The 21,665-nt window shown below is 38.1% G+C and overlaps 1 protein-coding gene across 6 annotated transcripts in view; it reads right to left on the reverse strand.

Annotated features, from left to right (window-relative positions):
• strbp (spermatid perinuclear RNA binding protein) overlaps nt 1–21,665 on the reverse strand; it is an 84,545-nt gene that overhangs the window by 9,762 nt on the left and 53,118 nt on the right. For all 6 annotated transcript variants that reach the window (XM_023337722.1, XM_023337724.1, XM_023337723.1 and 3 more), the window contains 13 exons: nt 20,201–20,468; nt 15,060–15,169; nt 14,287–14,382; nt 13,365–13,476; nt 11,805–11,902; nt 10,264–10,369; nt 8,603–8,686; nt 7,908–8,116; nt 6,063–6,215; nt 5,653–5,787; nt 5,009–5,149; nt 4,305–4,434; nt 2,855–2,908 (listed from right to left, as the gene is read on the reverse strand). In XM_023337722.1, coding sequence (XP_023193490.1) covers nt 2,855–2,908; nt 4,305–4,434; nt 5,009–5,149; nt 5,653–5,787; nt 6,063–6,215; nt 7,908–8,116; nt 8,603–8,686; nt 10,264–10,369; nt 11,805–11,902; nt 13,365–13,476; nt 14,287–14,382; nt 15,060–15,169; nt 20,201–20,468 — 1,696 coding nt within the window. The remainder of the gene's footprint in view (nt 1–2,854; nt 2,909–4,304; nt 4,435–5,008; nt 5,150–5,652; nt 5,788–6,062; nt 6,216–7,907; nt 8,117–8,602; nt 8,687–10,263; nt 10,370–11,804; nt 11,903–13,364; nt 13,477–14,286; nt 14,383–15,059; nt 15,170–20,200; nt 20,469–21,665) is intronic.

Consider the following 21,665-nt stretch of genomic DNA (forward strand, 5'->3'; position numbering starts at 1 on the left):
CGAAGACGAGGGGAGATAAGTGGAAGAAAAGGAACACAATGGACTTTTAGATATACTGTATGTGAAAAAATATATTTTGTTAAACCGTTTAATTTTACGGCTTCTATTGTTGAGATCTGAAACATGGTGACTTACAAAAAAATCACAAAGAGAGACGTAAACAACTCTGAGTAATTTTTAAAAAGACATTAGCCTCATTTAATGTAGCGCAGAGATTTGATTCCTATTCCCCACTTGTTGCTGTGTGCTGTCACTCAGTTGTGTTTAGATGTAAATGTTGTAAGGGACACGTGTCATGGTTTCTACTGTATTGAGCACAAAAGACAATATTAAACTCCAAAAGGATGTTCAATTGTTATGACATTGAGCTAGATCTGGTATTTAATCTGACAGTGATGCAGATTTAAATTTCATATTTAAAGTTTTCAACTGCCAATACCAATTTTTGTTGGTTCCTTTTTCATTTAAAAACGATTATCTAAGTAGATAAAAGTGCAGCATCCTAACTTTTTTCTAGCCTTCTGGTCACTAATAATTCATATTAGGAAGAGAGGTGAATTTGAACCATCTGTGAAAGAGGAATTACCCTCAAACAGTTTTACACGTTTTTAAAACAAACATTAAATGTTTGCTGAGTTCACCTTTTTGAGCTAATATTAGCAAATAGCATAGCTAGCATTGCGAAAGCTGTTACCAATTATAATTACAGCAAGTTCCATATGAAGTATGGTTTAAAAAAATTGAAATGATGAAACTAAACAACATTGCTGTACTACTGTTTAGCCTTCCTGTTATCTCCTAAAGTCCTGTTCTCCCTCATACTCTTACAGCTTAAAAAACGTCTTCCTTTGAAAACCCCCAACAAAAAACACCTTCTACGTGTTTTTTCTAAATTTTTACCTTGAAAACGATTTACTGTGAGTCTTTACTGAATAGCATCTACACTAAAAAAAACATCCAATCAGCATGTACACTGATTGGATAAAGTTTAAATTTAAAATAGAAACGTACTGAAGAGTTTCTTCAGTACATTTCTATTTCTTCAAGACAAAAATCTTCCAAGGAAAAAAAATATTTTGCAGAGTGTTTTTATTTTATCAGTCCAATCCTAGTTTAGATAGATTTCAGTTCTTTATTGAGATTATTTACCAGTTAAAACAGAAGCTGAGCTTAAAACCCTGCGGTTTGAATTGGTATTGTTAGCCCAGACTATTTGTAAGATGAACCCACGTCTACAGATCTCAACAACATTGCAATGAACAAACAAAAAACTTTGTAAAAAGGAGGAAAAATGACAGAAAAAGACAAAAAAAAAGAGCAAAAGACTGATGTGAAGGAGAGCTGAAGAGTTTGCACTGTCATGTAGTGAAAACCAGCATTAATAGGAGACACTTCACATTCTGTGTTCAGAGTTAGTTTGATCTAAAAACTCCAAAGCTGCAAAGCAAAGGCTGAAAACAGTGAGAACAAAGGAAGAGTTTTTCATTCTAATTTGTGATAAAAATCTTTGTGACTAATGCCCGTTATTAATATCTTAAATTATGTCTGTAAGACTTTTTGTTGGTCGATTTTTTTATTTAGTAAAAAAAAAATAAAGAGGAGTATAAAACAAAAACATAAACACCAACCAGTAATGTGAAAAAAACTGCATTATATCCAAATAGAAACATTTCATCACACAGTTCCTTCTGTTTATAGTAGTAGCTCCCAAAGATATAAACTTTATTTGTTTACATGACTTTACACCTTATAAAAGCTTCCTGGAGCTTTACACAGTTTCAGCAGTTGTAGTCCATGAAATGCACACAGAATTCAGAGAAGATGATCCAATATTATATTTGTATTTATTCCCCTGTTTATTATCTTTGCATTAAATTTTTTTTTGTTGATAAAAGTAAAACACTGAACAGCATTTAGGCAGCATGTGCCACACAAGTACGCCAATAAATACAGACTCAGCTGTCGCAATAACCTGCACAAACTGCAAATTCCAGGGAAATGATACTCCTGCCACACGAGCCCTCACTCCACCTAGTACAAACACAAAAAAAACTGAGCATTGCTTCATGTTCAGGGCTGCTCGATTCTCAAGGGAGTGTACTAAATGCCTGCTAGAGGCCTCAGTCCAGCTTCTCTTAGCACATAGAGCCCTTTGACAGGCACGCCTGTAAAAAGCCCAGAGAGGCCTCTGAATGCTATACGAGTGTACACAACCTGAACAAGGCTGAGTCTGTTGAGGTAAATACGACCGTGTTAATCAAGGGCACAGATGGAGAGAACTAATGATGGTGAAGGTCAATGTGGAATTAAAAAAACTAGTCTCTAAATGTTTGAATTTGAGAAGATCTAAGTGACCAGCAGTAAGGAAAAAAAGACATGAAAAGGAGCTGCGATGCAGCGGCAAACTTCCTGTGATCGGCTAATCTTAGTAAGAAAGAGGAGGATAGTGCAGACTGTGCATCCAGTTATTGTGTTAGATGTGGCAGGTGTACAAAGCTGCTGTCTGCCATTTTCTGTTGTCATTAAAGAAACGTGAGTGCAAAGGAGAGTAAATAAAGTTTTAGACAATAGAAATGTGGAGCAGGAGAGTCATTAATAGCACAAACATATCCATGGCAGGAAAAGCGAAGGAATTAAGTTCTGCATATTAATGAAGGTAAGCTTAAAAACCCACATCAAGTTACAGTAGAACTACATTTAAGAAATGGAAATAATCTGATGTAAGAAGGGTTAAAGAGTTTAGTTGGCAGATGCAGCATCCAGTGCTGCTCTCATTACTCTACCCAGATGTGGTTAGATGGAGGTTACACATGGGGGGAGAGAGAGGAGAAAAGAGGCAAGATGAAGCACGTACCGTATGCAGGGGCAGCTGCTGCAGCCGGGCTGTAGCCGTACGGTGTGCCGAAGCCTGTTGAGGAGAGGTTACAGGGTCTAATTCAATCCTGTGCTGGTTTGAGTCCAAGCTAAGTCTCCTACCAGGTTCAGTTATGAACTCTACAGACGTGGCCAAAAGTTGTAGGACTGGCAGATGTTTTTCTTTTTTTTTTTTTTTACAAAGTTCACTGCTGCAGAGTTAGATCTGTTTGTTCAGATGGTATATTGGTCAATTCTAATTACAATTCTAATGACTTTTTAGAGGCTTTCATTGAAAAATACATTGAAATATTTATAAGGTAAGAGTTATTTTATTGTACCCCACATCTGAATGGTCTCAGAATGCTTCACTGTCTACATGACACCGGGTTCTACAGATCTCCCAAATCCCTGAAGGGTTTTCTTTAGCGAAAATAACTACCCCAGGCCTCGACACTGCAATCCAGCAGAATGCAAGTTTCAGTGAGCATTCAGAAACTACTGCACTTTCCTGCTGCCTTTCTGAGCAAGCTCTGCCCTGGTGGAAACCTTATCATTAATGGTTCTGGCGCTTCCAGGAGTTTTGATGGGTACAGCCAGTGGTCTCATGATGATTCAATAAATAACTGGTTGGGATGCATTTTAATAGCAACAAAGTGCTTGCTTTGATTTTCCTGAAATTAGCCATAGCTCACAAAAGAAGAATGTCACTTTTAATATCAATTCTGTCCTTCTAGTTAAGCCAGCTATGTAGTCCTCAATACATACTTCATCAGCGTGAGTTAAAACATAAACTGTTTTTCATCTGACCTACAAACCTATAAAAACTGGAGCAGTGAAGTTAACATAAACCAAGATATTTCAGTCTCAAACCTTTTGGCCATGACTGTACCTGAGTGAATTTTGTAAGTCTTAATAAACAACATAAACATGACAAACTATGCAAAATCATGAAGAGGTTTAGAGGCAGGATAAAAACAGAAAATACTGGTTATAACCAAATAAATGCGCAGAAAAATGTCCCGTAGCTACTCAACATGGTGATTGGCCCCTGCTTCAGATTACTGAGGGAAATGAGGAAATGTCCGTGATTTTTCTATTATAACTAATTGAATCAAGGTTTGATTTGTTCTGTTTTTTTTTTTTTTTTTACAGAGGAATAAGTAAGCAGCCTAAAAGCCAGAGGAAGTATATATATAAAAAAACAGTTAAAGAAAACTAAAACTAACTCCCATATCTAAACAAACTTGTGCACCAAATGTAAGAAAAAATAGTAGATAATTTTCTGAATATGAATTCCAATATTAAAATAAGGATCAAATAAAAAAAAAAATAGAACAAATTTCTAAATTATTATTCAATGACAACTAACTGAGGCAGAAAAATCCAGAAACTTTGAAGTAACATCTTGAACTGGTTTGCGTCACTATTTTCTCCCGTTCCTCCCTTACCCGGTGTGACGTATCCAGGTGCAGCAGCACTGACGAAGGCTCCTCTTGCCAGCGCCGCTCTTCCTCTTCCTCTTGCTACCTGTGCTGCTACTGCCGAGGCTGCTGCCGCCGCCGCCAGCGCTCCTTTAGTCTAAACATCAACATGTGTGAGTGTGACACCAGATCAACCTTGAAAACCTTGTGCTTCTGTTGACATTCAGTGCCTTGAAAAACGTTAAAACCCCTTGATCTTTTTTGCAGTTGCCTCGTTATATGCTATCTTTATTACTTTATTGTGACGCATCAACATAATATAGTGAATAATTTTGGAGTGGAAAGAATGGATACATAGATCACAAAATTTTTTAACAAAACATAATTTGACAATTACGCACCATTTGTTTTTGTCTATCATATAAAATCCCAAAAAATACTTTGAAGTTTGTGGTTTTGTTTCAAAAGGGCACTTTAAAGCAGCATACAGGTTTAAAGAGATGTGAAAACAAGGCAGTATTGATTGGCTTAACTTGTGAAAACACATCAAACCATTTTATTGATTCCAGCTGGCTGAACAGCATGGACAAATTGTCTTGTCTTGTTTACATCTCACCATTTCTGACTTTCAAAGCTTACGCAGAAAGAATGGCCTGGCTGTTATGTGGTTGCTTCAGATTGAACAGGTCGCCCTCAGTGTCTGGCATGCAGTGAATTGCGTGTCTCATTACCGGAGGCAGGATCTTTTTCTTCTTGTTTGCAGCTGCGTTGGGACCGGAGAAGAGTTTTTCCAGGGCTGCCAAAGCAGCGCTGGCCTTTGCTACTTTTTTGTTGGGGCCAGCCCCGCGAAACTTCTGCCCATCGACCTCCACCTAACGTAGAAAAACACACACACCGAGAGAATCCTCAGAATCTCAGGTGGAGAAATGTTTAACGATTACTTTCACATAAAAGAAGCACTGCATTCTAGTAATTTTTGAGAGAGTCTTACTCTGTTGAAATCAATTATTTTCTTTTTTGTTACATCCATTAAAAATGGCTAAATAAAAGTGACTAAACTGTGTGTGTGTTTATTTGTCACCAGTGACTCAGCCAGTGAGAATCGCTGAGTGGACAGCTTGTTTAGTGATGCCCCACTGTCAAGTAGACCTGCTAATCAATCAGCAGAGTGATGGAGCAGCCAGGCGTGTTGGAAAACAACCTGCCCCGCAGAGAACGGACCCGCCTCAGGAACCAGACCGACTGATTCTGTGTGCTGGCTGATCAGGCTGCATCTGATTGTGTGTTTCTGCAACCTTTGTGAGTCTTCCTTCACCGTGGGAGTACATAGATGACAAAAGCACGTCCGCAGATGTTTTCATCCATACGTTCTCACCTCCATCACAAAGCGTTTGTCGTGGCTGCCTCCACTCTCAGAGATCAGCTCGTATTTGAGGCCTCGTCGCTTCTCGTTCAGCTCCATTACAGGATTCTTCCCACTTGCCGTCAGGATGGGACCCTGAGTTCGCACCTTGGTGGTGAAAAGAATAAATTAATATGAACTGACTTTAAGGCTTTGTTCAAAAACACCGCTAACAGCAGACCTGGGAGATGGAGTGTAACATGCGAAGGAAGTCGCTAAGAAGTGAGCGGAGCACAACAGAGAAGATCTAACAACAGTACAGAAACCGCAATGTTTTTTTTTCCGCATTTGCAATGCTGTATTTCAGTCAATGTTTTTCACTTTTTAATCTGAGAAAAAATTGCATTTGAACTGAGTGGAAAGTCCATTTTCAAAATCCTCACCTCCAGCGTGTTGGAACCATCTGAGGAGTGTGTTGGGTTATTGCTAGAGTGTGAGGATGTCTCACTCTTCCCCTCGCTGTCAGACTTCTCATCTGAGCTCATGGGGTCCAGATCCGAGTCGAAACCTGTCGGGTAGCCCATCGCCTGGAGAACCTTAGGTGGGAAAAAACAAAAATAAAGACAATGAAAAAAAATCTGTAGCAAATTTATTTTATCAAAACTTAAAGAGCCTTATAGTGCAGAAAGGAAATAGGATTTCCATAATACCAATTTTATCCTTCCAACAGAGTGAAAAACACTCCAGTGTAGCAGCAGATTACTATAGAAACAATGCAAAAGCTGTATGGAGTCATATAGCCTTCCTGCTTTTAATGCCCAAAAGAACAACAAAGTATAGAAGAGAGAGAAGATAGAAGAAAGAGAAAAAGAGGATCTGCTTGCAGTTGGTGATTGTGTCAAAGCTGCTGAGTCAGTCACTTTTGTGACTGGGTGGCAGTGAGATGGAATAAGAGATGAAAAAGACGAAGCCCCAAAAAGAAAAGCACCGAGTGAGAAGGAGAATAGAAAAAGGTGAAAAGACAGAGAGAAAGAGCCTTATGGGAAGTGAGTGGATGGCGGATTATCCCAGCTCTGAGGACTGGAGAGCCTTTTTGTTCACAAGCACTTTAGGATTACAAGGATTTGCCCACACCCATTATTTCTCACACAAACATTAACACTAACATCTTTGTTAATAAATAAAGGTGTTATAGCTGCTAATGCCATTTATACACATTTCTATTCAATTGTTATAGGCCGATATGTACATGTTTCATACCGTCCTAATCCTTTATGTTTAAGAATAAAAAATGTTTCTCCTTCCCAATCAGCCTTCCTAAAAATAATTACAGCTAAAAGTCATGGGAAAAGAAGAAGAAACTGGAGCATTAATAATTCATCATTGGCTTAACAGTGAAAAATGCATCATAATAAACATACTGGAAATAAAAAGACTCTGATCTGATCGTTAAAATTTCTAACTACATTTGATAATTAAACTGAAAACCAGACGCCTTCTCTTTCTAAACAGCCTCAAAAATCAATCAGGCAGTCGTGCATTTTGACTTCTTTCTGTAAGAAGGGCTGGTAGAGAGGTTCAAACAAAACCATGTATTGGGTATCTTGAGATTCCCAGGCTATAATAACTTGTAGTAAAAACAGATGGTATCAGTATGTATTTATGAAAAAAGTTTAAAGAAACTTTATTAAAAATGGCTGGAAACTCTTGCTTCTGTACAAACCTAGATGCATTTAAACTAACCAATTAGGAATGAAAATCCAGAGGAAAGCCTCTGTTGGGTGGCAGGTGGTTCAGAAAAATATTTTTACTGAGTACAGAGTGAAAAGTGCTACTGTTACCCAAACTTACAACATTCAGCCTTTAAAATGTGCGCTTTTGAAGCAATCGACAAAACTATACAACTGTGTAAAGGTTTTGATTAATCTCCATTAGTGAGTTTCTGTCCAGTTCAGGACTGATCAGACAACAATATGTTAGATTTGAACAAATGCAGATTTATTAAAAACTGAAGTAGCCCTTTAATTTAACAGAAGCTAGTAATTAGATAATCACTTCAGTGCCTTTAGGTATTAAAGCCACATCTTCTTTCAGTAGTTACATCATTCACAGCTGGCTATCATTTACTGCTGATGCAAACAAACAGAAAACTTTTTTTCACCCTCCTTGAGTGATCGATATCAAAACCAGGCAATGATTATTTTACATTTCCATCAGTGGGTATCTGTCAGACAGCTTAGCTGCCCATTATCCTCTCTTCGCATCGCTTCCTGCATTTTCCACCTCACCTTGACAGCAACATGGAGCTTGGCTGTCTTCTTGGAGGAGCCGGACGCTTCATAGACGGTTCCGTCCACATCCACAGACATGGTGAAGACAGGAGCGTGGACTGGCCCCGACTGGGACAGCAGGCGGTACTGCAGCCCGGGTCGGATCTGGTTCAAGCGCATCAGGGCGTTCATTGGCTGGTTGGAGTCTATGGCTTTACTGTCGAGGACTGCAGCAATTACAGATAGAAGATTTCCACATTAAAAAGGCGATTTAATAGTGGTCTGTCAAGCTGCAGCAATTAGACCAACTTCAAATATTCAGAAATGTACTAATAAATCATATTCTTTAATGCATTTCACTCTAGCCAGCAGTTTGTATTATTATTACAGATGACTTCATTTTTCAACTCCTCATTAGATCACTGTATCGTCTCACTGTTGCAAGAAAGAGTGAAGGATGATTGGGAGTCAAGCTAAAATGTTAGCAATCAATACTATTGATTTGCCTCCAGGGAGGGAGAGGAGAACAAAAAGGTGGAAGGAAATAAAGACGTTCCAAAGAGAAGTGAGACTTTTCTGTGAAACAAAACATTTCTTAATTTTAAACATTTTATTGTGCATTAAACGTTTGTTAAAAAGATCTGATCATTTCAAATACTCCTAAATATAATTGACTAAAACAATTGATCATAATGCAGTGTTCACTGCCTCACCTTTTCTAAGGTTCCTCTTCATCTTCTTAATGAGGTCCTTGTCATCCATCGTTCCATCTTCATATGGCCTCTTTAGCCCTAAACCTAAAAGGTGGAGGACACACAAGCAGTGCAAACTAAAAATCGATCACAAACACTTGCTTTGAGACTGTATATACAAAGGTACAAAGGCGTGACAGCAAGACAGGGAGGCAATGTCACGAAAAAATAAATAGCGAGCCAAGAACGAGGTGGATAAACTCGCAGATAAGATAAACAGAACCGACAGGTGGCCCAGAAAACAGTCAAACAATGAGGAAGACATGCACTACAAGCCCTTCTGCCACTTTCACCTTAATCTGTAAATGCCTCGGCAATTTTCCATGTCAGCAACATGAGATATCAAAAGCCTCACAGTCGATTTTCCATTAGAATCGTTTTGGAAATGGGCCAGTTCAATATCTTCTGAAATTTCTGTGAGTTTTCCTCTGATAAGAGCAGGAGCAGAAGAAGCATTCCTGCACAGCTGCTGCTATTTCAGCATACAAATATTTATAACGTCATACTGTGAATTATTACAAAACATCAGATTTTTTTTATTAGGGGTTTACTTGGTAGACCAGCAAAGTAGAAGGTAAATATGAAGTGAAAGGCAAACGGCACATGGTTTCCATTGCATTGCATTACACATCATAGGAACATCTACCAGACTGGATTTTCGGCTCATTCTCTTTTGCTGAACAGCTCCAGCTCAGTCCAATTCCACGGCAAAAACATCCATGTTTGTCTCATTTAGAGACAACATATCTCATTGAGAGATGATGATCTTACCTTGATCAATATGTTTTAAATTTAGCTTGTCTGACGTTTGGGATATTTTCTCTGGTCATTTATCTGCTCATCTGCATGTGATGCGTATGTGCTGTTAAGACGCATCTCATTCACTAACGGCAATTTGGTAGCATAACTTATTTTACCACATTGAGATAAACAGTCATAGTACACTGACAGCATGTTAGCTAATTTTAAAGCAGCAAGATAAATGTGGGTAGCCATGGCAACCACTAAGAGCTTAAAGGCCAACTGGTAAAGAGAAGGGGACAATACAGATTCAGGCAATAATTATTTTTATTCTGAAAGGAAATTAAAAACTATTTAGTCTTTTCTTTTCTCCAGACAAGGATGAAACACTTTGTGCTGATTTATTAATATATTGAAGCTTGGCACACTGAATTAGCAAAAAAGAGATTTGAATACTTTTACAAGGTATTGAGAAGCAATTTCATCAACTCAGGCCAGAAGAAGGTGGAGGTCACAAAACAGAAAGTTCAATAGTTCTGTGTTGCTTCATTTATCAGCTTTATTGATGCTGTACCAGTGGTTGTGCTTACAAACCCATCCAGTACGAGTAAAAGACTCGTGTCTAAGGTGAAAACATTTGACATAACATGGGCTGACCCAATATACTGGATCACGGTGCAGTAAGACTTCTAAATAATAAAAAAGTCAAACCAATAAACACTGAAAGACATACTAAGAAAGGGACAGAGAAAAAAAAATCTATGTGCTTTGGCAAAAACTTTGAAGACAGGATGTGTGGATGAAGGCCAGAGACATATGGGGTGAAAAAAAGGAGAAAAGCAGAGCAGGCAGGTAGGCAAGCAGGCTTGATGGGTACACACCTTCTTTATCAGACCAAGGATATTTCTGTGATGGTTTATTTGAGGGAAGAGGCTCCATCTCTAACACCTTGTAGATCTGTCCAAATGCCATGAGTCTGAGAGCATGCTGTCGAATGCAAAACACAGCAGACATAAGGGGTGGGTGGGAGGAGCTGTGAAAATGGATCAGATCTAATTAAAACACATTTCACTGTAAAACATAGTTTAGAGTTCATAAACTGCACAATTAGTCAAGTAATCCACCGGTTTAGTGTGTGTGTCCTAATTATTTATTGTAACATTTCCGCTCCAAGTGCTTCTTTCTATCAGAAAATTACGTTTAAAACCCAAATAAAGAAAACTTTGGAAAAATATACTAAGCCAGATAGCTGTAACATCCAGCTTAGATGTATAATCAATCAATCAATCAATCAATCAATCAATCAATCAATCAATCAATCAATCAATCAATCAATCAATCAATCAATCAATCATCTGTTCATTCCTTTAGACATCTACCCATCCATCCTTCCTTGAAACCCATTTCAGTCACTTAGTTCACAATGCCTGCTTTCATAAAGACAAGATATTTTATTGCTGTAATTACAAAAAAAGGCTCTTCCATTGATTTTTTTGGAGAGTATAAATGTTCCATTATTATTATTATTTTTAGTTAAAATATAAACAAAACTTTAAAAAATGATGCAACCTTTTCATTATTTTATTGCCCCTCCGGAGACCAGAGATGAACTGGTTGATTGAAAAAAGGAGGTGTGAATAATTTTGAGCTTTACTCCTTTTGTGTGCCAGGAAAGCAGTTCTCTGCCACTTATTCTGATTTTATTTAGACATCAAACACCATAAATATAAGAGCCGGAAATGATTCAATCACCAAGTTGGTACTTATGAATAACTATCCTTTTTAAAAAATTTTGAAATTGGCAGACGTGCATTCTGCAAATAAATATCCATGTTTTCACATATGTAGCAAAAGATGATCAAACTGCATGCAGCGGATCAGGTTAATTAAAATCATCAAGGAGGCAGGACGTGTCAGATATTCATGAAGCCTGGTGTGGCTCATTGACAGAACAGCTCCCTTACTCCTATCTGCTCTTGTATCTGCCTCCACACAATTATCCCCATTGACATTCCAGCCTCGTTCTGGCTGCCTTCAAAGGAAATGGACGGCAGGATTCACTAAGCCATGCGGCTCAGAGGCTGCCCTGCTCAGTCGAGCGTGTGTGTGAAGAAAGCCGTGCCCCCACACACACATGCACACCCCCACTGTCCTCGGGGTGTCGGAGATGGATTTATGGCTTGCAATGCCAACAGTTTCCCACACCAATCTTTAAAATGCAGCACCACACAGGCCCAGTTATATTTGTGTGGGGGTGAGCATGGGTGTGTGTGCATCCATAGCATATACTTGGGGTGACACTGAGGTCTGCCCGTCTGGTAATTGTCGCGTTGCTTTCTTATTCCCAGAGTATAAGAACTTAGGGCCAGTATGGCTAAAGGATAACAATGCTGTTAGTAAGTTGTGGTTTGTGTGAGCGTACCTGCGCGCCGTAGGTGATGGCCTCGGCCTCCTGGTCTGTCATGTCGGCAAGAGTGTCTGTAGGCTCTTTCTCACATGGGTCATGTAAACCTGGACCACCTAAAGAAAAAGGAAGAAGATACACAGATCTAGATGAAAAAGAAACAGTCTTTTAATCATTTGATAGTGTACCACAAGCTGCTTTGACTTACATTTTGATCAACTTTCTTTTAAATATCTGATGTAGTTCTTTCTACTGCAGACGTTAACTAGGATTCATTCAAGTTGTTCCACTTTTCAGAATCAGTTTTCCAGGTTTTTAGACACTCTTTCACTTCTTTTTGTCCAAATATGAGATATGACAGTCCAGTTTGGAAGTTTGATAAAGAGCTATCACTGTTTATTAGGGGGTAAATTTAGATCCGTAAAAATCTGTAATGCTTTATTACAGATCAGTTGTGAACAGTAATACCTTAATTCACAAAAGGGAATTGCAATCCTTTTCTTGTTTTCTAAACTAAGTGCAGGTAAGAAATATTGTGTCCTGTGTCTAAAGGCCATAAGAGTGATACAATTTCCTCATTTGATTTTTGAATGAGTTTTAGTTTATCTAGTTGGACAAACACTCTGGTTGTAATGTAAAAAACTGGATATAAATATTATCCCTTATTCTAAAAAGGCCTTCTATTTTTCTCAAGATCCTTTAAAGAATTGAATAAATAAAGTCCAAGAACTCAAACCTTTTTTTTTCTATGCTCTGTTTTCATTTTTTGCAGACTTATTGAGACTTGGAAAATGAAAGTCAATTTCCTTACTTCCAGATTTTACCCCATATAAGATATCTGTTACCAAGAAAGAAGAAAATAAGATTGTAATGGATAAAAAAAATATATTTCAATTATGCTGCTATGGTATTTGCAAGTACATCCCAGAAAAGCCTGTAAAAGTCATTCAAGATGTACCAGAAAACATCAGAGATTGGATCAGAACTGAGCTTGGCTGATTCTTAAATAACAAAAAATGAAGGAAAAGAAAAAAGGTTGCTGCCAACCTGACAAACATTGGCAGAGCCAATAAAGAGCAAATAGTAAATTGCATATTTCTCTTTACTGACTGACAATAAAATGTGTTATATTTTATTTTTTGATACTTTGTTATCAATTAAGCTTCTCACAGAATGAATCAGAAAACACAGCTGAAATCAGGTAGATATAGTTCTTGCAGCAGATGTTTTTACACCTTAATTTACCTTTCAAGGTCCATAAATTTAGTCAAATTAAATAAAAACAAGCTTAGGTTTATGAAAGGCAACTCCTACAAGGACAAATAACATCTTGAAAAGCTGTGCCTAATTAGAATGCTCTCCTCATGACAACCTTCTCAGGCAGCTGTGCTCTGCAAGGTCGCTGGCAATGTTTCGACCTTTGCAGCTTTGAAATGAGCCAAAGTATCTCATACTGGCTCAGTTTGGCTCATCTATCCAAACTGAAGACATCCATTTGCTCTGTTCAGCAGCAATGCCAGGTATTAGCAAGTGGAGAAGCAGGCTCATGGGTTGACTCTTAAAACTTTGGTTTCATACCTGGGAGCAGTATGCCTGACGCCAGACACTCCATGACTCGACGCAGCGCTTCTCCTGCTCCAAGAGGTCTGTTGCAAGTGGCGATGGCCTTCTCGCATATGAGCTCTAATGGCTGCAAATGAAAATATGTGAAAAAACAAAACAAAACAGTAAGACGTCCAGGGTGAGCTAAATTAATCTTCTACAAAACATGCCAAAATGTTCCAGTTGATTTAGATTTTTTTTGCTCTGACTTTAGATATAAACAAGCTTATTTTCCACCTCTCCTTTTGGATAAGGTGTGTTCTGTTGCCCATTAAGAAAAAAAAGATTCCATATAAATTTTAAAAAAACAGGCAGTAGATCAAGCAGAAAAAAAGTAGAAAGAGGAGGAGGAAAGACATGCAGAAAAATACAAATATTAACTTGGGACTTTTTTCTCAGTTTGACAAAATTAAATTGAACATTAAGCAAATATTTTTCTAAATGTTTCTGTATGCGGTTATTTTACTGGGAAATAAAGAGACACTTTAATGTTTTTTTTTACATATTTACCAGACTGAAAGTGAAACTGTTAATTTCTCAGCATCATTGAATTAAATATCTAATATTTCTATCATGTAACGAAATTAAAGAGCTACTTGTTTTATCGAGGCTGTAAGAATAAAGAAAAAATACAACAGGCAAATATACAACATAAAAAAAAGCAAATTACAAAATGTTCAGTTATGCTGAATAAATATGTAATAATTTTGAGTTCTTGACCTAAGTTATTATTGCAACCTGTAATGTAATTTACTCAGGTCCTTGGTTTGTGACTTATTTAAAATGTGGAGTATAAATATTTAAGAACAATAAAAAGATCCCTCTGTTCAACAAAGCAGAACACTGTCTCCTCATTTCATGCAATTAACACTCCGAGATAAAGAGTAAAAAGACTCACCCATCCTTTGAGAGGTTCCCAAATGGGGTGTCTATTGCACATGTCTCTTAGTATCCTGAGAACGATAACACAGGACTTAAGTCCGTTCACTCGAGCCTGAGAATTTATAGGAAGAAGAGGGAAAAATGGAGGAAGGCATGACAGCGGGGAAAAAATAAAATAAAATCAGAGTGGGGAAAAAAGGGAACACATTTTGCATGAGGGTAGAGATAATTTTGCAGACAAATATCGCTATTAACAAACAGTTAATTGTAACTGTTTGTGCAATTCTGCATATACTCAGCTAAAAACCGTTCTGTTTTTATGATGGTTTGATCCATGTCATTATGCCAACTTTTCCGCTTTTAGAGTCAGTAAGGTGAGTTGGAGAATAGATGGGGAACGGTATGGGAGAAAAATATAAAAGGAAGCTCTGACATACTGTACAAATCAGGCAGGTTCACACAATAGCCAAAAAGAAACAAAAACAAGTATAAAGTATTGCTTTTGTAGCCTTACGATTTTTCTGTACGAACACCCTTTTTCAGCTAACGTGTAGCCGGAAGTATTTGACAACAAATACAAGACAAACTTTAACTCAAATGTAAATCTTAATTTGTTATAACAAATAAATATAAATTTGTGCTAATAAAGTGTAGATGCCTCCTTCTATTATACTGAGTGACAACAATAAGCACAGAAAAGTGAGCAGGCAGTAAGTATATCCTCCCTGGGTGAATCGTCAGGCTACAATAAGCATCGGGCACGAAGACAGGAAGTGAGTGGGTGCCGACCTGAAACCATTTGGCGTGTCGCAGCGCTGCCAGGGCCAACAGACATCTGTGTCTATCCAGCACCTCCCCCTCCTCCTCAGCCTCCACTGTGTGCGCAGCAGCACCCAACACTGCCACGAAACAACAACAACCCGATATAGAGAACGTAAAACACACACACATCATGGCTGAGTGTGTGTGTTTGAAGGTTGCATGTGTGTGAATGTACCCAGACATGCTTGAAAGAGTGCATGAAAGTGCATACACACACACGTGCATGGACATTTTTTTTGTACATACAGGGTGCCTTTCATGCCATAAAGTTGAACTCTCCTTGTAGAAATTGCTCCTTCTCTGGACAGTTCTTGGATCTGTGTGAAAGATCTTCAAGGGATCAACTCAGGATTTTTGAAGTGAGGTTATAGTCAGTGAATATTTTACCTGTAGTGATTAACTATCATGGGATCTTTCAGTATAAATCCAGAAAGGACGATGCTGGCTGAAACTAACGGCTAGTCTGAGCAGGGCTGTTCTGACCGTTTATTTTAAAGTTCATCAGTTTTGCTTTTTCTTCAGGCAGTTACTTAAGTTAGTCTGAAACCAAAATCTGTAATTCTTGTGTTTGGAATTATGATTACTTTTAGACTCTACCATTAATCTAATAGATTAAGAATACTCTGAAAGCCACGGTGGAGATGTTTTTTTGTTTGTCAAATGTCCAGTGTGATGATGGGAGGCTTTTTTTTTTTACCATTTTTTGAACTTGTAAATAATTTAACTGTAAACTTTTCTTTACACCTAAGTTGTAAGAAATGTCTAGTTATTATTTTGTCTATAATTTGCTGGAAATAACATATTTTTCAAACTAGTTGGAAATGCGTTCGAAATCAATCCACCTGTTGCCACACGCAGCCTTTTCTGGGAATATTTTGGTTTTGGAGATTAGAAGGCAAAGGCCTTTTTCGAAAGTGACCAATTACCATCTAATAAATGTCCAAACACAAAGACTTAAAACTACGCACAAATACTGTTTTATAAATCTCTATTGTTACTTTTGTGTTATTAGAGGGGAACCCCACTATTACTTGAGGGTCTACTACCAACAATTTTACCATTGAAACCCATACATTGCGATCTTGGTCTTGCTCAGAGTAGCCATTAGCTTCTAGCTCACTAAACAGAACATACTTCATAAAGCTACGAAAGGTAAGGTGAGATTATTTACTACTTCAATTCTTTTCACAGAGAAAGATCCAGAACTGCCCCTTTAAAGGGCATTTCTTTAAAATAATTTAGAGAACTGTTTTGATTTTTTTAATTTAGTTCTACCAAATGATGTGGATGTTTGAGCATAAAAATGTTTATTATTTTATGCTCGTAATGTTTTTAATAAATAATTAAAAAGGGGCTCAATCATTGTCACAGAAAAAGAAGCAACTTTGCGGGAGGGAGAGCTCCCTACAGACATACACCAAAACAAATACCCAAGGAGAGTTGACTTACCCTGTAGTTGGCACTGTAGAGGCTTAGTCACCTCATTGTGCCCAGCAAGGTAAATCAATGTCTCCTTCATGTATTTACAAGGAATTTTGATCCAGTCTGCATCAGGCAGGAGTCAAAATAAGAGCTTGTGTTTGTTTTTATTGTTACATTACTTAAGGCGCACTTGATTTTGCAGCTTTGGACAACAGAAAAATATGGCCAAACAAAGACCCCTCCCGCCAAACAGAAAATCAAGCGCTCCTAAAGTAGAGCTGAAAAAAAACAACAAAAAACGAGAGAAATAAATCTAAGGTTGTTTGAGCTGATTTGAGACGAGCACAATACAGGAGGGATCAAGGCAGGGTTTGGTCAGAGCAGCGTGGCCGGTAGAAGACAAGCATTCTTCTGTACAGTAATACTTTTATATGGGTGCGTTTGATTCATGCTACCTTACACACCAGGCTCGAGCTTCTACAGAATTTTGCAAGATATTTGTGAAGGCAGGTTGAATCAAACGCAGCTGTGTATGAGTGATTGAGGTTACATGGATGGCTTATTGTGGAAGTAAAAAAAAAAAAATCCTCATTGAGATCGGTCTGTAAATATTTCCCCAGCCCTTAAAGAATTCCCCCCTCCCTCCTCACCAGACTGGAACATTTAAATAGACCCAAAGCAAAGCAGCATCAGAACATCTTTCTGACATTTTCCCTGAAATGCAGTTTAGCTCTTTTTCTGTTTAAAGCAGACAGTGTGCATCTTGCGGTCTGTCAGATTGGTCCCAGCTGCAACTGGGACTCTTCGGCCACTGCTAGTGGATCATTATAATCTTTCTGCTGAGGCTTGTCCTCCCACAGTTCTTACAAACTCTCTGTAGGCTGCTACCTCTTTTATCATTATCACCCACAGTGTTTCTGAAGCCCTCAGTCTCATTAAAAAAAAAAATCCTTCCCTTCCCTGTCGTGTCTCAGCTAATTTTCTGTCCCTCCTGCCTCTGTGGCCGTGCTGAACAACTGATCACAAAGACTGCACAAAAAGATGTAAGTGTGCACACAGGAGTTATTTTCAACCAAATATTAATGAACAACACAGCTATAAAAGGTGCATGTCAATAAATTTGACTGCTGAAATGTTAATTTCTTCCAGCAATTCCATTCAAAAAAGTTAAATTGATATAAATGCTTTTCCAAAAGTGTTTATTTCCGCTTAAGTTTGACAATAAATGAAAAACCAATAAAACAAAGTTTTTTAGAGCATAAACTCTTGCTCTGGGATCTTTTTGCATGAATTATCAATGTGGCATGGCACTGAGGCGGTCAGCCGAGGGCCTTTAGGTCGCCCGCATTGTTGGATCTGATGTCTGATCTTCCTCTTGACAACACTTCATAGATTCTCTGTGGGGTTTGAATCAGGCTAATTTGCTGGCCAATCAAGCACAGTGATATTGTGGTCAATGAGCCAGGTATCGCTACTTGTAGAGGTGGGCAGGTGCTAAGTCCTGCTGGAAAATTAAATCAGTATCTTCAACGGCTTGTCAGCAGATGAGAGCATGGATTAGTCTACAATCTTCTGGCAGATGGATGTACTTAGTAGACCAACAGCAGCAGATGACATGACACTCACAATCATCACAGACTGTGGAAACTTCACACTGGATGTCAAGCAAAAAGGATTCTCTGACTGATTTTCAAATAAAATTCACTTGCAAATGCACTTTCATCTGAGAATAAAAGACTATGGACCACTAAACCACAGCCGTGTTCTTTTTCAGACGCGTCTGATGAACCAGATGATACCTCTGGTTTCTTCCACTTAATTTTCCCTCAGTATGCTTGCATACAGAACTTTGAACAGTTAGTTTCTTTAGCAATGATCTCTTAAGGCTTACTCTCTAGTTGACGTCAGCATGTGATGACGTAGTTGTATTATTATCTCATTTGTTTAGTTGAATGTAGTGTGATTTTCTGAAAATCTGATTTTAGGGTTTATACCAGCTATAAGCTATCATAATCAGAAGTAACAGAATCTTTGTGCAATGTATACATGTCACTTTTTGAATTCCATTATTAAAAACATTAAAATGTTTACTACCCGAGATGCACTGAGTAGTATTACTTTAAATCCAAATCTAAAGTTAGGTAATAAACGTGCATCAGCTTGATATATTAAATTATGTATACATTATTACCTCCATACACCATAAAAACAGCATGAAAATAACATCTACATTTGACGGTTATAGTTTCACTTATGTTTAATATGATCATCATCCCTGAATATGTGTCTTTTTTATATATAGCTTTTACCATGAACACAACTTAATAATGGGAGAAAATATTAGGCCCAGTCAACTTAAAATATGCTCTTTATAAATCTAAGAGATTAGATCCAGTAAGACGGGCATGTTTATTTATCAGCTGCAAAATATGACCGTGTGTTTGTGTGTGTGGGGGAAATGTGAGCTGTTCTCTCCATCTTGTTGAGGCCTGGGAATGATGTACAACTAACCTTCGCGCTATCTCTCATCCCTCTGTGAGAGCCAAATGTCTTGTTGGACAGGAGCCACGCGATGGATGGGCGAGCTTGATGCTGCTGCTTCTCGGTTATTGATTTCACTGGCCTGCTGGCCTTGCTTTCCTCAGCTAACCAAGACTAATTATAACCAGCCTCTGCTAGCCATGAAAACAGGTTGTTGGAGCACCAAACACAAGATGAGTCCTCAGCGAGATAACTCAGACATGCCTTCTGAATTTCAACTCAACCTTAATTTGTTTGTAATATATTTTTTAAAAGCTTGGTGTTTCTCTCTCAGGAGTCCGGTGCTGGTTTATTTCTTTTTCCACTCTTGAAGTTTTCCTTTAAAACTCAGTCAATAGCTACATTTTATCTGAACACCCTGCAGGACAGTCAGACTTGCTTGGAAAAGCAGGTCTAAGGTCAGCACACAAGACAACTGGGCCAACACTAAACTGACAGAGCGCTGGGTTAACGTTTTCACTAGGATATTCTTCACTTGTCAGAAGGAAGTTAGAGAGGTCTGCAACTAGAACTTGCAATCAGTGTTTTCTGAAGTTGTAGGCAAATTAATAAGATTAATATGCTGACCTTTATTTTGCACACCTATTGACCTTGCAAATAACAAGAAAGAAAGTGGTAAGCTTATGTAAACAACTCCCAAAACACTTAAGGATGTTTTTTTTAATCTAAAGCATGCTTGTCTTATTAGAACATCTTAGATTGGCAGTTTTATATTTTGTTGTTTTGACTGCAACCATACAATTTGTATCTGGTTTCTCACATTTTTGATCATATTTTTTGTGTCAAGTTCTTGTGTGCAACACTATTGCTTAAATTAATCAAAACAATAATAATATATTTTTTATCTTAATAAAGTAATAACTTAAAACATCTGTGTTCAGATTTAAGTAATCACTACAAAAATGTGTTTTTCAATAATGATTTTTATGAACGCTTTTGCAGTTTTAGATCCTCAACTCACTCCTGCCTGTTCCTGTCTTGTCTTGTGTCATCATCAGTTAATGAGTTCAAAACTCTTGTTTAAGAACAAAAACAATTAGGTTTCACAAGACGCACATTTAGCACAGAAAAAAAATTGTGTGAGTACGGGAGGACAGTCTTAGCAAATAATAAAAATTAATACCTTCCCAATTCAGGGTTCGTACCTTCACCATTTTCCTGTTCCTGCTCCTCCTCTACAACCTCTGCCTCTGCCAGCTCCACCACCTCTTCTCCATCCTCCCCATTCTCCAGCTCCTCTTCCTCCCCTTGCCCTTCTTCCTCCTCTTCCTCCTCCTCGAGATCTTCATCGTCCCTCATGGCGGGTGAGGTGAGGGTGATCTTCAGCTTAAGCTTTGGATCTGTTGTAGTTTGTACCAGGATGGCTGCCTCAGGCAAAGAGCTTGAGACCTCGTACTTCTCCTCCGTCAGCTTCTGCAGTGGGTTAATAGACAAAAACAAATGGTTGAGGGCCAAGGGCACAAGATGAATAAAAGCTGACGCAAAATGTATCCGGCTCGGCTAAAGCTTTCAGTTGATGCTCGTGATAAAATAAACAAAACAAAAAGTATAACAGGAAAGAAACACCGACTTTCCACCTTTGTCCCAGATTTGTAATCGCAAACATCAGTGCATTTCACTTGTCCACCATTGGCCAGACCAGCACAAAGTAGTGCATTATCTGGACGCTTCTTTGACCTTGCAGAGGAAAAGCATCGACAATGAATGATGCTATCACAGCACCGTGTTTCATCAACGTAGAGTGAAATGCAGTGTTAGTTTTCCTACATGATTGTTTTGCTGAAAAGTTGTTTGGTCTCCATGAGACTGTTTGTTTATATTTCATGAAAAAAAAAACTGCTAAGATTAAATCGCAGCAGGTGGACTCTGTTTACTAATTAGAGAACTTTGGAAAGAAACTGCTAGATTTTATTCAGAGACGGAAAAGTAAAGGGTGAACCACATATCACTTTCCTTCCGTTTCACAGTTATGCAGTACTACTATGTGTTGTTCTATCAGAGTGGTGTCCAGCAGGTTTGGTCCTCAAGGATTAACGTTCTGCATGCTTCTTAAAGATTTCAATGATCCAACTCAGCTGGTTTGAACACTTGAATAAGGCCTGGTACTGAACCAGCAGTGTAGAGCCAGGAAAATTTCCAAAACATAAAGGATTTGAGGGATAACTTTCATACACTACTATTCTATTTAATAAAATTACAATAGAATAGACTGGCATTTGTGATTGTGATGTCACATGTTTATAATACTTTAAATATCAGGTGGAAAATCACCAAAAACATCAGTAATACCAAAGGGATTAGGTTCTTGTTTACATCATGGAGTTAAAGCAAACCTGCAGTTTTCATTGTAAATCTTTCTGTGAGTAAAACAAGTGTTTTTTCTGAGTGTTACAGCCAGTGTCAAAGTGAGCAATGACTCACAAGTGGCCATTTGGCTCTGAGGAGAAAATCAAAATCTCAGATATGAGACTTCTTGCCTGTTTCCACACATCCACAGGAGAGAAAAATGTGACTTGTCCCACTCTCAGGAGATAATAGTGAACTTAGTAGGCAGAGTTTATTTATACATAGCCCTGTTGAAAATGAAGAGTTTTCCCATATGTCTTATAG

This window comes from Xiphophorus maculatus, chromosome 8 (assembly GCF_002775205.1).
Source record: "Xiphophorus maculatus strain JP 163 A chromosome 8, X_maculatus-5.0-male, whole genome shotgun sequence".
Classification (NCBI taxonomy): Eukaryota; Metazoa; Chordata; class Actinopteri; order Cyprinodontiformes; family Poeciliidae; genus Xiphophorus; species Xiphophorus maculatus.